This window comes from Cydia amplana, chromosome 2 (assembly GCF_948474715.1).
Source record: "Cydia amplana chromosome 2, ilCydAmpl1.1, whole genome shotgun sequence".
Lineage (NCBI taxonomy): Eukaryota > Metazoa > Arthropoda > Insecta > Lepidoptera > Tortricidae > Cydia > Cydia amplana.
The window spans coordinates 17,400,119-17,415,529 of record NC_086070.1 but is presented as its reverse complement, the minus strand read 5'-3'; the positions used below and the strand labels follow the sequence as shown (position 1 = coordinate 17,415,529).

The window sequence follows — 15,411 nt, the reverse complement described above, 5'->3', positions numbered from 1 at the left end:
TACATAAAAAAAAAAAAAAAAAAAACATACAACCGAATTGATAACCTCCTCCTTTTTAACCGACTTCCAAATCTATAATCTTTAATAGAAAAAAACCGACTTCTCTAACTACTAGCCTAACCCACTTAACGGTGCTTATACTTTATTATGTATTATTATTTATTATTGTATTTATTATGTATGCTAGTTTTAAGGTATTTATGTATGGGCCACTAGTTGCCTGAAATAAACTATTTCATTTCATTTCATTTCATTTCATTTTATTTGGTAATATGTATACTGTCGAGCGTAGACTGTAGCTTTTTTCTTTATATTTGTTCTCCGAAGTGAAGAAACGCAGTCAGGAACGCGCCGGCCGCTATGTTGCCCAGAAGTCCGCTTTACCTCCAATTTACCACCAATTACCGGGATGTGTTTAAGTGAAATAAAAACACATATTTAACTTTAATAATACTGGAGAGTGTTCAAGCAAAGTGCTTGGGTGGGTGAGTAAAACTCTCTGAATAAGCAACCAAGATCGGGGTTTATATAGGCAGAATATCCCGTCGTAGGTACTTTTCCAGCAACTAGGGAGTGTTACATGGAGAGTCAGTTTTATTTATTTCGACCAATCACCTTAATCTAATACATTTTATTAAATACAGTGATACAAGACTTAAAACTAGGCACATAACATTCCACACAATACATTAACATGATATAAACGGTAAAAAACACATAAAAGTAAAATTACACGAAATTACACGTAAAATCAAGATTAAACTAAAACATGCATGATTAAGAGCTATTCACGACAGTCTCCCCCACGTGTGCCAACACCGTCTTCATGTGAGGAGTGGATGGGTATAAGCCGGGAAACTGGGCGGCGGACGTCACCTGCGCGGGTGCGAACAATGGCCACTCTTACATGACCATCCGGGCCGGAAAAGAGCTGGACGATTACGCCTCTGGGCCACGTTCCTCGTGGCATGGAGCTATCCGCTACGATGACTACGTCGCCTTCATGCAGTTTTTTCACGTTCTGATGAGCACCAGGCCGGGGGAGGAGGCTGGGTCGGTATTCCCGCTGCCAGCGCCTCCAAAAATGGTCGGCTAGCGTTTGCGCTGTTCTCCACGAAGAGAGTGACATAGTTGCGTCTGTAAAGACGCCCAGTGGCGACATGGAGCTCGATCGACCGATAAGAAAGTGATTCGGCGTCAGGGCTTCGATGTCTAAGTCTGGATTCACTGGTGTCAGCGGTCTAGAATTGACTATGTGCTCTGATTCTAACAATAACGTATGTAGAACTTCTTCGTGGGGTGCTCTTTATTTCAGAACTACTTTTAGTGCGGTTTTTACGCTGCCCACGAGCCGTTCCCAGGCACCGCCAGCGGAGGGGTTGCCGGGTGGAATTTTCTTCCATTTTATGGCTCGCTCGGTCAAAAAGGGCTTGAGAATGTCGGGCAGCGTCTTTATGGCCTCTGCTAGTTCTCGTTCCGCGCCGCAGAAGTTGGTGGCGTTGTCGGAATAGAGAACTGTAGGCGTGCCGCGTCGCGCTATCATTCGGCGTAGCGACAGTATCATGGAGGATGCCGAAAGTGAGGCGGCAAGCTCCAGATGTACAGCGCGCGTCGTGAGGCATGTATATAATACGCCCCATCTTTTCTCGCGGCGGCGGCCTATAGTTATATGCATAGGGCCAAACAGGTCTACGGCTGCAGCGGTAAACGGCGGTTGATTCGCTTCGAGCCTTTCTGGCGGTAGGTCACCTACGGGAACCTTGAGTGTTGATCCCTTGTAGGTCCTGCACCATTGGCACTTATTCACTATATAGCGAATGCTACCGCGCAGCCCGATAATGTAGTACCTTTGTTTCAACTCGTTGATGACGGTTGCGTGGTTGCCGTGATGGAAAAGAGCATGAAAATGGTGTACTAGTAACTTGACGAAATCTTCTTTCGCATGCAAGACAGGTATGTGCATGTCTTTGTCGATTCTAGCGTTTAGTACGACGATTCCGTTTTTGTCAAGTTGTACAGCTATTTTGTGTAGCGGAGATTTCTTCGGAAGTGGCCGCCCAGTTTCCAGCAGCTTAATTTCCTCTGGAAAGGCGGTATGTTGACTCCGTCGTATTAGCAATATCTCTGCTAAACCTAAATGCCCCTTATTAATCTCTGTTTTCTTAGGTAGCGATAAGGCCTTAAATGCCTCGGCGGCAACCAGAACACTAGCGGTGGCGCGAACTAATCGTGTGAACTTCGAGAACCTACGGACATCTGGAAGATACTCAAATTTGTTTTTCGCGGCACCTACCGACCCTACGAGTTTATTAACGCGCGGGCGTTTTTTCGGTCGGCCAATGCTCTTCCGGTTTACGTATAAAGTCGGGCCCAGTAAACCATCGGTGGTTTACCCCGAATTGGGCAGGTATACCGCGCGTCGCATCGTCTGCTACGTTAGCCGCACTCGGTACCCAGCGCCAGTTGGCGGGGGTAGTCGTGCTTTCGATTTCTGCTAACCTGTGCGCCACGAACGTCTTATACCTACGTGGGTCGGACCGTATCCACGTAAGCGCCGTTTTGGAGTCAGACCAAAAATACCTGTCTTTTATCAAGTAGTCTGATTCCTTGCTTACGGTTTCCGCTAACCTAGTAGCCAACACACAACTCTGTAATTCCATTCGGGGAATGCTTACTACTCGTAGGGGCGCCACGCGGGCCTTGGCCGCCACTAACGCAGAGGCCCTAGTCCCCTCGGGAGTTACGCTGACTAGGTACACGGCCGCGGCGTATATCTTTTCGCTTGATCGCAAAATATATGCATATACGCTTCCCTGTTACATGCGGGCACGTGTCGCGGAATTTCTAAATCCCGTAATTGCTGTACATTATCTATGAATGATCTCCACGCGGGTGCGAGCGAGACGGGTATAGGCGAGTCCCAATCGATTCCCGTTCTCCATACCTCTTGCATTAAGGCCTTCCCTAACACTGATATGGGACTTACGTAACCGATCGGATCGAATATCGACATCGCGCTACTCGTGACCTGCCGTTTTGTGGGTAACTTTTGACCGTTAATGACGTCTTCGGGCGTATTTCGAAAGTTTACGTTGAAACCTAAGGTGTCACGCTTGTGATTCCATTTCAAACCTAAGGTACGTTCGCTCTCGTTCGCGCCTAACAGAGACGTTTCCTCTTTGCTATTAACTACGTCAGCAATTACCGCAGGATGATTCGATGCGAACCCGCGAAGTTCGAATGACGCGCGCATATTAAGCTCGTAAACATCGTTTACTACGCGTCTAGCGTCTTCTTCGGACGTGTCGAGGGCGATCAACATGTCGTCCATGTACGTATTCTTTATCGTTTTTTCAGCTGCGATCGGATATTCTTTACTATGCGTTTTTGCGTTTTCGTTTTTGACGTATAACGCGGTTGTCGGCGACGCTGCCGATCCAAATATAAGCCGCTTCATCCTATATTCTTGCGGTGGAGAGGTGCGGTCCTCCCCCCGCCAAACGAAACGTAACGCATCGCGATCTTGCTCTATTATTTCGATCTGTAAAAACATCTCTTTGACGTCGGCTATCACCGCGATTTTGCCTTCGCGGAAGCGCACTAATACGCCAAAAAGTGACTCTAACAGGTCGGGGCCAGCCAACAGCGCGCTATTCAGCGAGCGTCCGTGAGCTGTGGCGGCCGCGTCCCAAACTAATCGCATTTTGCCGCGTTGCGGGTGAAAAGTTGGGAAATGCGCTAGATACCACGTCCGGGGTGCATCGGGGGGCGGCGGCGAGTCCATTTTTTCCGCGTAACCTTTGTCAAGCAAATTGTTCATATGCTTCGCATATTCGGCTTTAAGATTCGCATCGTGGTCTAGCTTTCGTTCTAGACTGTGCAGCCGTTTCAATGCTTGCGCTCGGTTATCGGGGAGTTTCTCGTCATCTGATCGCCACAGTAAGCCCGATCGATACCTATTCTCCCCCGGTATCTTTTCGCAGGTGGCTTTTAATAAATCTAGCGCGCGTTGATCGGGATCGGCCCGAGGTAACTTCTGTGAAACGCCTAATGATTCTATGTCAAAATGCCGTTTCATAAGCTGTAAGGCCTCGTCCTCCGCGGTATTAGGCCGTGCGTGCCCTACAAACTGTACCGCGGCGCGACGTGTACGGTCGGGACCGTGTAAAACCCATCCTAGCCTGGTTAAACTCGCGACCGGAAGGTTAGGCGGACCGTCTATAATTTGCCGAGTAACGATGAGATGCCAGTTATCTTGACCTATCACGATAGTAGGTACTGCGGGAGGGTAACTTAATTCGTCCGCGATTTTAGATAAATGATCGCACTTATCCACTAAGTCTCGCGGTACGCCCTGCGCTCCTAAACCTACATCGCAAACTGTGTACGTCTCCATCATTTCCATATGTCGGCTACAAAAACCCCGTATTGCGACCCGTAACGCATACGAATCTGGGTCTCGTACTACACCGCCTATGCCTTCTATCTCTAACGTTTCACCGCGCACGCGCGGCGCGATTCTGTCCGCAGTTTCGTGTAACATCAAAGTCATTGCCGCGCCTTCGTCAAACAGCGCAAGGGTTTGGACGGTACCTAACGGTCCCGACACCTCTACAGGCATGATTTTGAGATACGTCTGCGGCAGTCTAACATTGAGTACTGCAGGTGCCGCCGGAGCACTATTACCGTTCGCGGACGCGGCCGCGCTTAATCCGTGTAATAGTTTGTTATGTCCGGCTTCGCACTGATTCATGCCACACGCGACATATTTACATTTAAAAGACGTACGGTGATTCGCGCCTAAACATCTAAAGCACAATCTAGCACCCTTTGCCAAGTCCCATCGCTCAGATATAGTCGCGGCTAGAAATTTCGAACACGCACTAACTTTGTGTTCTTTGCCGTTCTTACATATGGCGCACGCATCGCGCGAGACAGAGACAGACGATATCTGTCGTTTGGGCTTAGCTCCGGTTGACGCTGGCTTTTTCTTTAAATTACCATCGCGGTGCTTCACTTGAGCTATAGTCGATTTACTAGGACGCGATCTACTTCCCGTATCACGTGTGTATGTTTCGTGGGAATCTGACTCCGAATCCGAACTATATTCACGGTAGAACGCGGGGGCGCGAGACCCAGAGAGAGCTTGGCTCGATCGTCTCGGTTCGTGCACAGAGGAAACCGCCTTCACTGCATTCCGTGATGTCGAATCCGACCTATAGTCACGGTAGAACGCGGGGGCACGAGACCCAGAGAGAGCACGGCTCGATCGTCTCGGTTCGCGCACAGAGGAAACCGCATTCACTGCATTCCGTGATCTATTGGACGGCTTATGTCGGTTTACGCGCTTGGCCGCAGTGCTAATTTCGTTAAGAAACTCGGATATCGCAACTAACCCGGGTGATTCTATGTTAGACTGCCTGTATTTGGCCCATTCATAGCGCACTATCAGATTCAATTTATCCACGATTTTATTTACAAGCTCAGGCGCGTGTAAATATTGTTCTTGACGCAACGATCGAATGGTGGCGACGGCGTTCGCGATATGCGCGGCAAATGAGGCGATATTCGCATTGTCTTCGGACAAACGCGGCATGCGTTTGATGTTATGTATTTCCGTAAGAACAATTTCCTCAGGGTCGCCGAACTGCCGTTCTAGCGCTTCCATTATTTCGTACGAATCCTGAACCGTGTACATGATTGATTTTACGGCGGTCCGAGCTTCGCCCTTAAGTGCGCGCCTAATCCGACTCACGTTATTGACGGCACTAAACATGGGCGACGTATCCTCGAACTCTGCCCTAAATGATATCCACTCGGTGATATCTCCGCCGAATGCGGGTAATTCTGGCGGTTTATGGTACATTGGCGCGTAGGTACCGTGCGGTACCTCTAAAAAGCGCGGTTGAGGTCTGCTAGCCCGATCGGCGGCTGCACGTGGCGCGGTCTCTTTCGGCGGCGGGATTTTAACGTTTTCACTCGCGATCTCGCGCTGTAACCTAGCTTGTCGTTCTACCCAACTTCTAGTCCGTTCTTCGACGGTCGCGTCACTGCTGCCGACAGACTGCGCCTTCAGTTGCGCAACCTGCAGCCTTAACTTTGCAGTGTCGGACTCTGCCTTAGCAACGGTTAGAGTGGCTTTATGAACCTCGAGCTCGGCCATTAGCACGGCTAATTTCTTATCGCGTTCCCTATTTACCGATTCGCGATTTCTTTTTGACGATTCGCGATCAGACGGCGCCCGCGGCGGCGGCGCGACATCGGTGTCTTTATGCACTAGCGTATTTGACCTACTGCGAACTACTACCGTATTGTCGAACGCTTCCGAGTGTACCGACTCGTTCTCACCGGTAGTGTTCCGGTTGCCACTGGTGCCCTTACTCCACGTATTGGTCTCGCCGGACGTAGTCTTTCCGGCCGAGGGGGTAGGGGTGTCCATGTTCGGTGCGGGGGCAGGCTGGCCCCTGGTGCGAGAGCGAAGGCTTCGTGCTCCCTTTGTGGACATCTTCTTCTTGGAACCACTTCACTTTACACTTTACACACGCGGGGGGGTCCCTAACTATATACCTGCCTACGCCTATGATCTGACGTTACAAAGCGCAACGTCGATGCCCTAAGCGTGGATCCCTCGTGGCACTGAGTCTCCCGCAATGGCAAAGTGCAATGCCTAGAGCGTTTGAAAGCAGTGTGTTGGTATCAACCATGTGACATATGCAACGAAAGTTGCCAGGACGCGTGAGTGGAGGTAAACCTACAACACTGCACGGTCCGTCCGGCAAGCCGGTAATTGGGGTATGGAAAGGTTATTGGGGTAGGGTCTGAACCGAAGCGAACTTCTAGGCTCAGCGCGTACTTATTCTTTCTTGCCGTCTGAGTTAAGCAATAGTTCGCTTGAAACTCAGCGCGTACTTTATTCTTTCTTGCCGTCTGAGTTAAGCAATAGTTCGCTTGAAACTCAGCGCGTACGTGTTTCTTTCTTCATTCGGCAGCGAAGGACCAAACTGTCGAGCGTAGACTGTAGCTTTTTTCTTTATATTTGTTCTCCGAAGTGAAGAAACGCAGTCAGGAACGCGCCGGCCGCTATGTTGCCCAGAAGTCCGCTTTACCTCCAATTTACCACCAATTACCGGGATGTGTTTAAGTGAAATAAAAACACATATTTAACTTTAATAATACTGGAGAGTGTTCAAGCAAAGTGCTTGGGTGGGTGAGTAAAACTCTCTGAATAAGCAACCAAGATCGGGGTTTATATAGGCAGAATATCCCGTCGTAGGTACTTTTCCAGCAACTAGGGAGTGTTAGACAGGTGGAAATCGGCCTGTTTCGAGAAAAGTCGTCGACATCTCTTCTAAATACCTAAAACTGGTATGGATGTGTTCCTCGTGATCTCTAGAATACGAAATGACCGGTTTTAGTTTATGGAGTGGGGGACGGGTCGAAAAAAAGGGGGGCAAAGATGGCGGCCGACCATTATTGATATTTGTTCACATCTTGAGTCCTATGGGACCGATCGGTTCGTGTGAGGTGTCGTTTGAAAGAGTATTAAACGTGCTATTATTGTTTCATAATAACCGTAGTCATAACTGTAGTCGTTTACAAAATATTTTAAAATATTTGATTTTATACCGTGCATGGATGGCATAAGTACTGATTAAATATGCGCCTAACTCAATAAATTACAACAATACCGCAATTATTTTATTACAAAATATACGAGACATTTCATTAGCTTACCAAAAACATAAGTTTTATTGGCGTATGATATTATATAACCAATTAATAACGAATTTTGTTCAGCATGGGTCACTACGCACCGTCACGTAAATGGCGGGCGACCGACGTAAACTTTTCATTATTTCTCGGGTTCTATTTTATTGATCAATTGCTGATAGGTACCATTTGAAAGGTTATTAAACGTACAATAAATGGTTTCTAATAGCCGTAGTCATAACTTTAGTAATTTACAAAATATTTTAAAATATTTGATTTTTTTACCGTGCATGGATGGCATAAGTACTGATAAAATATGCGTCTAACTCAATAAATTATAACTTTACTCCAATAATATTCTTACAAAATGTACGTGAAATTTCATTAGCTTTCCAAAAATATAAGCTTTATTGGTGTATGATATTATATAACCAAGTAATTACGAATTTTGTTCAACATGGGTCACTAAGCGCCGTCACGTAAATGGCAGGAGATCGGTGTCAACTTTTCATTATTTCTCGGGTTTTATTTTATTGATCAGTTCGTGATAGATACCATTTGAAAGAATATTAAACGTACTATAATTGGTTTTCAATAACTGTAGTCATAACTTTAGTCATTTTCAAAATAATTGAAAACATGATTTTTTACCGTGCATGCACATAAGTACTGCTAAAACATGGTTCTAACTTAATAAATTGTAACTTTATCGCAATTAATGTATTTACAAAATATACGAGACATTTCATTATCTTTCCAAAAACATAAGATTTATTGGTGTAAGATATTATATAACCAAGTAATAATGAATTTTGTTCAGCATGGGTCACTGCGCACCGTCATATAAATCCCAACAAACAATTAGGCGACACTTAGCACCTATTTTCTTACCTAAAGACAGCCTGGCTCTAGAATAGCTACATCTATAGTCTTAGTTTACAGTTTACAGGCTCTGGTGAGATAAAAGTGTTTAAAAGGTTCATCTAAAGATTTAAGATCTACAGTAGCTGTTTTGGGCGCTATATTGCATGTTAAGCTGCTAGTATTATAGCTTATAGCTCAAAGTGAATTGAACAACCTTAACATCTATATGAGTAATAATCTGCAATTTGCACTTAAGGTTCTAAACGTGTGATAAAGCCTTCTACTTATAGCTTTTTATATCGCAATCGCTACTTAACTCTCTTGTATGACTTACAGTCGAACAGAGAAGTTATGAGTCGCTATTATAGATCTAAGATCATGTAGTTACAGACGAGCGTTATTTAAATACCGTAGTACATCTTATAACTGTCAATAGAGTCATACTTACAAGCTAAAACTACAATGCCAAACGCCAATGAATCAATAGGTAAGCAAAAACTATAAATTAGACCGTAAAATAAAATAGTAAATAAATATAATATAGATAGTTTACTCAATATTGACCTTATCTTACTATTACTATACTTAAAACCGGACTTCACGGATAGTTATTATGTGGACATACGCTGCTACTCAAATAGTAGTCACTTATTTTGCATCCTGGAGCGTGCGGCGACAAATATCTCTTTAACGCCACAAGCCTCAGATCCCACTAAAAAGGTGATTTTAAATTTTAACTACGGAGTGGGTTTGAAAACGTTTTACGTGTAGACGCGTGAGTCAAATAACAACACAGATATTAAGTACTTCATATGCAGTGGTTTTGCAATCATGAAAGCTACGAACTTAACGATGTTATGAACCTAGAACTGGGCTTTTGTCAAAAGAGTCAAACTATACTTAAGTTTCCTGTGATAAAAAAACAAAACAAACCATCATTTATATCGATATTTTATCATTTTGGATACCTACATTATAAAATTTACTGTCAAACAATAATAGAATGCTGCTGGTCTACCAGGCGCTCGCCGCGCCGTGTGTTTGCTTGCTTGGCGAAATTGGTCCTGGCATACCTACATATATGTTTATAGTTGTACGGTAACTAAACAATATTTTTGGAAAGTTAATAAATAGTTTGCTCATTTTACTCTAAAAATTTCACGCTATATTTACTACATTATCTCTTTCTCAAATTATTTCATTCACTAAGCAAACCTCTAAGGTAAAAATTAAACATTTTCTTTAATATTTTTAAAATGGTTATTTTGGGCCTCAGATTTCAAACAATCGAGTATTCACAGAAAATTTAATATGCTTGCAAATGGTATCCACCATGTATCAGAAAAATAGAACCTGAAATATAATGAAAACTCAACGATGGCCGGGCTCCATTTACGTGACGGTGCACAGTACCCATGCTGAACAAAATTCATGATTACTTAGTTATACAACATTATAAAGCAATAAAACTTATATTTTTGGATAGCTCATAAAATTTCCCGTATATTTTGAAAATATTTATTGCGGTAATGTTATAATCTATTGAGTTAGAAGCATGTTTTACCAGTACTTATGTCCATGCACGGTAAAAATCATATATTTTCAATTATTTTGTAAATGACTACAGTTATGACTACGGTTATTAGAAACCAATTATTGTACATTTAACATTCTTTCTAATGGTATCCATCACCAATTGATCAGTAAAATAGAACCCGAGAAACAATGAACAGGTTGTGGTCGGTCGCCCGCCATTTACGTGACGGTGCGTAGTGACCCATGCTGAACAAAATTCATCATTACATGGTAATATAATACCATACACCAATAAACCTTATGTTTTTAGAAAGCTAATGAAATTTCTCGTATATTTTGTAATAACATTAATTGCGGTAAAGTTATAATTTATTGAGTTAGACGCATGTTTTGTCAGTACTTATGCCATCCATGCACGGTAAAAATCATATATTTTAAAATATTTTCTAAACGACTACAGTTATGACTACAGTTATTATGAAGCAATAATAGCACGTTTAATACTCTTTCAAACGACACCTGAAACGAACCGATCGGTCCCATAGGACTCAAGATGTGAACAAATATCAATGCTGGTCGGCCGCCCACATTCCCCCCCTTTTTATCGACACGTCCCCCTCTCCATAAACTAAAACCGGTCAATTCGTTTTCTAGAGACCACGAGGAACACATCCATACCAGTTTTAGGTATTTAGAAGAGATGTCTACGAAAATCGTGAAGGAGACGACTTGTGTTTAATTTAACGCCAGACTATGTTACATGGAGAGTCAGTTTTATTTATTTCGACCAATCACCTTAATCTAATACATTTTATTAAATACAGTGATACAAGACTTAAAACTAGGCACATAACATTCCACACAATACATTAACATGATATAAACGGTAAAAAACACATAAAAGTAAAATTACACGAAATTACACGTAAAATCAAGATTAAACTAAAACATGCATGCATGCATTTTATGGTAATCATAGTGGTTGATTTAGTTTAGGTATCATAGTGGTTTTCCGGGTCAAGGTCCGGGTCTGGGTCCGAGTCCGAGTACGGGTCCGAGTCCGGAGTCCGGGGCCCAATCCAAGTCAAAATCGAAATTGAAAATCACAAAACGTGTACTATGCGTCGTTGAGGAGTTCTGTTCTGATCATCATCAGCAGTTCCACTTCATCAAATGCCACAGTTTTTAATGTAAATGCTTGATTTTCTGATGAAATTATATAAAATTCTATACGGATGCCTTTAAGATTTGAGAAGTTCCCTCGATTCCTCATGGATACCATGTTCAGGACTTGATATTGACATAAATATGCCTAAAAACCTAACTTGCTTAACAAACATAACGAAAAGGACAAATCGCCAAATGCGAGCTATGCGTCGTTGAAGAGTTCCGTTATGATCATCATCAGCAGTTCCACTTCATCAAATGAGACAGTTTTTAATGAAAATGCTCGATTTTCTGATGAAAATACAAAAATCTCTATACGCATGCCTTTAAGATTGGAGGAGTTCCCTCGATTCCTCGTGGATCCCATCATCAGAACTCGAGCTTGACAAAATTGTGGCTTAAAAACTTAACTTGCTTAACAAACATAACGAAGAGGACAAATCGCCAAACGTGAACTATGCGTCGTTGAAGAGTTCTGTTCTGATCATCATCAGCAGTTCCACTTCATAAAATGTCACTTTTTTTATGTATATGCTTGATTTGTTGATGAAAATACAAAAATCTCTATACGCATGCCTTTAAGATTTGAGGAGTTCCCTCGATTCCTCATGGATCCCATCATCAGCACTCGAGCTTGACAAAAATGTAGCTTAAAAACTTAACTTGCTTAACAAACATAACGAAGAGGACAAATCGTCAGACATGTGCTATGCATCGTTGAAGAGTTCCGTTCTGATCATCATCAGCAGTTCCACTTCATCAAATGTCACTTTTTTGAATGTATATGCTTGATTTGTTGATAAAAATATAAAAATCACTATATGTGTGCCTTTAAGATTTGAGGAGTTCCCTCGATTCCTCATGGATCCCATCATCAGAACTGGGTTTTGATAAAAACGGGACCAATCTGTATGCATATACATACAATCAAAAAAATAATTTTCAAAATCGGTCCAGTAATGACGGAGATATGGAGTAACAAACATAAAAAAAAATAAAAAAAAATAAAAAAAATAAAAAAAAAACATACAACCGAATTGATAACCTCCTCCTTTTAGATTTGGAAGTCGGTTAAAAAAGAAAAGAATTTCAAACAAAGCCTGCCCGCTCTGAATAACTCTTTTCTTAAAACTTTCTTACCACGTTACCTTTATGCCATTGGTCAAAATAGTTTTAGTTATTATGTTAGAAAATTGAGAAGAGTTAAAAATGTGATTATAAAATAAAATGTTACATAATGTACTACAGTTTTTGTTTTGAGATTCTAGGTACTTTCAGTATGATCTGTAGTACCTATCTGTTTACGAGTATAATATTACAATTATACATATGGTGTATTCGGGTATTTCCGAATGAACGAAAGTGGCGGATAATTCCGAAAGCTGACTCTTACTACAACGGAATATGAGTGATTTTACAATGATTTTCGGGATTACCCGATTTCTGGAATTATCCGAATAAACCTTAATTAAGTTTCAGATTAATTCATATAACGCTATTGCCGCTGTGACTATCTAAATCTTACCGGCCAATTCGAGTTTTAGTTATGCGATCTGATTCCGATACGATACTGATCTGTCAGTGTCAAACGGTGTGTCGTTTTTGGTTGAAGTAATGTCACTTTTAGAAAGAAAACAATGTCCAAAACATTTCTTGCTTAATCATAGCGCTACATTCATGCTACGACACGCGCGTAGCGGTCCAATTGCACAACGCAGCGAATTCATAATGTCCCGTAAATTTTTCAAGTACTTACCTACATGAAGACCGTTATATGTATTTATGCTCGTTTTGACATGCATGCTTTCTCTGAACATTTTAAATTTAGTTAAAAGAATATTGTTTTTATTGAATAAGAATGTACTTAATTTTAGATTTAGTAATAAACGGAGGATTATTTCCATTAAAAATTGATCGTTACATCACTGTTTTCTTACTATTAACTTTTTTGCAAACTCCCCTTACGATATCGTTTTTTTTTACACGCAGGAGCAGGCGGGCTTCGTGCTACTGAGCTTCGGATATCTCCTCCAGTGGTCCAGCGAGGAGCAGACGCTACTTTTGCCTGCCTGTACGAGCTAACGGATGCCCCCCTCTACTCTGTAAAGTGGTACAGAGGGCGCCAAGAGTTCTACTGCTACTCGCCTACTGAAACACCTTCAACGAAGATATTTCCATTTGCTGGTATTAATGTCGATGTAAGTATTAATTCTCACTGCCCAAGCTAACATTATGCCCCACTTGAGTTTGTTTCCTTAACCTAGAATCTGGTGAAAGATTCCAGAGTTCGTTGGATTACGGTAATAAGTGAGGGAGTAAGTAGTGGTATTGATATAATTAAGGATACCCTGTGTTCTTTATGTCCATCAATCGACATTATATTACCTGACATAATGATGACGATGCATGTGTTAGCATTTTTTTTTTGCTAAAAAGGTTATGTTAAGATTGTGTAATGTGTTGTATTTCTGACATACAATAACCGTAAATCCTCAACTTTGTTGTACCTCTGTGTTGCATAGGTAATGGTGATAATATTTTTATGGTAGTACCTACTCACACGACGCTGGAAGGCTATAATAGAACATATAGTGACCCTTGTATTCTAATAATATAGGTATTCCGTTTAATTCATATTGTTATTACAATAGTTGTATTTAATGAGTATCAGTGTATTTCAATACATATTTTTAAGTGGGAGTCGCAAAATCAATGTTTTATACAGTATTCGGCAATATTTGATAATTTTACACAAAGTTTGTTTTTAAATTTGTTAAGTTCAAATCGACTATCGTGACGTCATGTAGAGGTGCAAAAGTGCCTCAGAGTTTTTTTTATTTAGGCCCCGTTCCTGGTCATCATTGAATTATCATCATCGTCGGGTGTATGACAGGAAGATGTTCACAAATTGTTCACCCCCGCTTTAGAAGTTGTCTTCAAGCTTCTGGGCTTGGGTGGATAACGGCGAGTACATCATCATCATTCATCAATCTACGTTGTGCCAACAATATCAAAGGCCGAGATCCTGGAAGTCCTAGGCAAAATGCTGAACCGTCTTAGTGGAATCTCACTAGTGGGTCTTAAAGTGAACACGGATAAAACCAAACTTATGTTGAACTTCCTTGCACATACAGTCATACATATTTCCCTGAGACTTGGATTGTGGATAAATATGTACGAGTATATACCTAGATGATCCGAGAATCAGCTTATATCTTCTCGCACAGTTGCCAGACTTAAGTGGCAGTGGGCCGGACACAATCATTGTAGAACCGATGGTCGCTAGAAAAGAAAGGTTATTGAGTTACGAACGTGAAAAAAATGTCGCAGCAGGAGAAAGCCCAGGAGATGATAACCTTTTTGTTTTTTTTAAGAGGGGAAATGCTTTACGCATACCACCCGGCGCGGGAACGTGCCGGATGATTATGTGGGACTCCCTGTTGTGGGCTAATGAGTCCCCAGGTTTACCCACTAAAACCCTTCTGTTGCCGCCTCGCTGCTATACGGCGAGATCCCAGGAACGCCGAAGTACTCTTCCGCAACCTCGCCAGCGGCCGTCCGGACTCGGACCCGACTCTTGTGGAAATTGATAACCATCGCGCCCGCCCAGGAGGAGATAACCTATCCTAACTTAATCTTACCCAACAAGATGGACCGATGATTTGCTGGCATTCTATGTGATGAGAGTAGCGCACAGTCGGGCGTTGTGGAGATCCTTGGCGAAGGCCTAAGTCCAGCAGTGAATTTTTTTCGGCTGTAATGATGACGAGGTGTTATAAGATATCTCGAAATCGTTGTCATGGCATTTTATAACCTATTCCTTTTGAACATAATGATTTATGATGATGTTGATGAAGATAATGATGATGACAAAACGGGAACTCTTATTTTAATATCAAACGAAAGAAAATTGCCGACAGCATTACGCATATAGCCTGCAGGTCCATCAAAGCAGATTTGAGTTTTGTATAAAAATCTCAAATCTCAGAAGATACCTACGCAAATTCGGTATACCTAATACTCTACTTCAAGGATTCAACACGTGAAATATTGGATATCATAAAGAAGCAATTTTAAAAGGATGAAATACGTTGTTTGATGTCGGGATATTTTTCTGTCCCTTTTAGGGGCTTC

General features: G+C 42.2%; 1 protein-coding gene across 1 annotated transcript in view; it reads left to right on the top strand.

Moving 5' to 3' along the window:
• LOC134659203 (uncharacterized) overlaps positions 1-15,411 on the top strand; it is an 89,408-nt gene that overhangs the window by 48,159 nt on the left and 25,838 nt on the right. Inside the window, exon 4 of the mRNA XM_063514836.1 lies at positions 13,267-13,475. Within this exon, the coding sequence (XP_063370906.1) occupies positions 13,267-13,475 (209 nt within the window). The remainder of the gene's footprint in view (positions 1-13,266; positions 13,476-15,411) is intronic.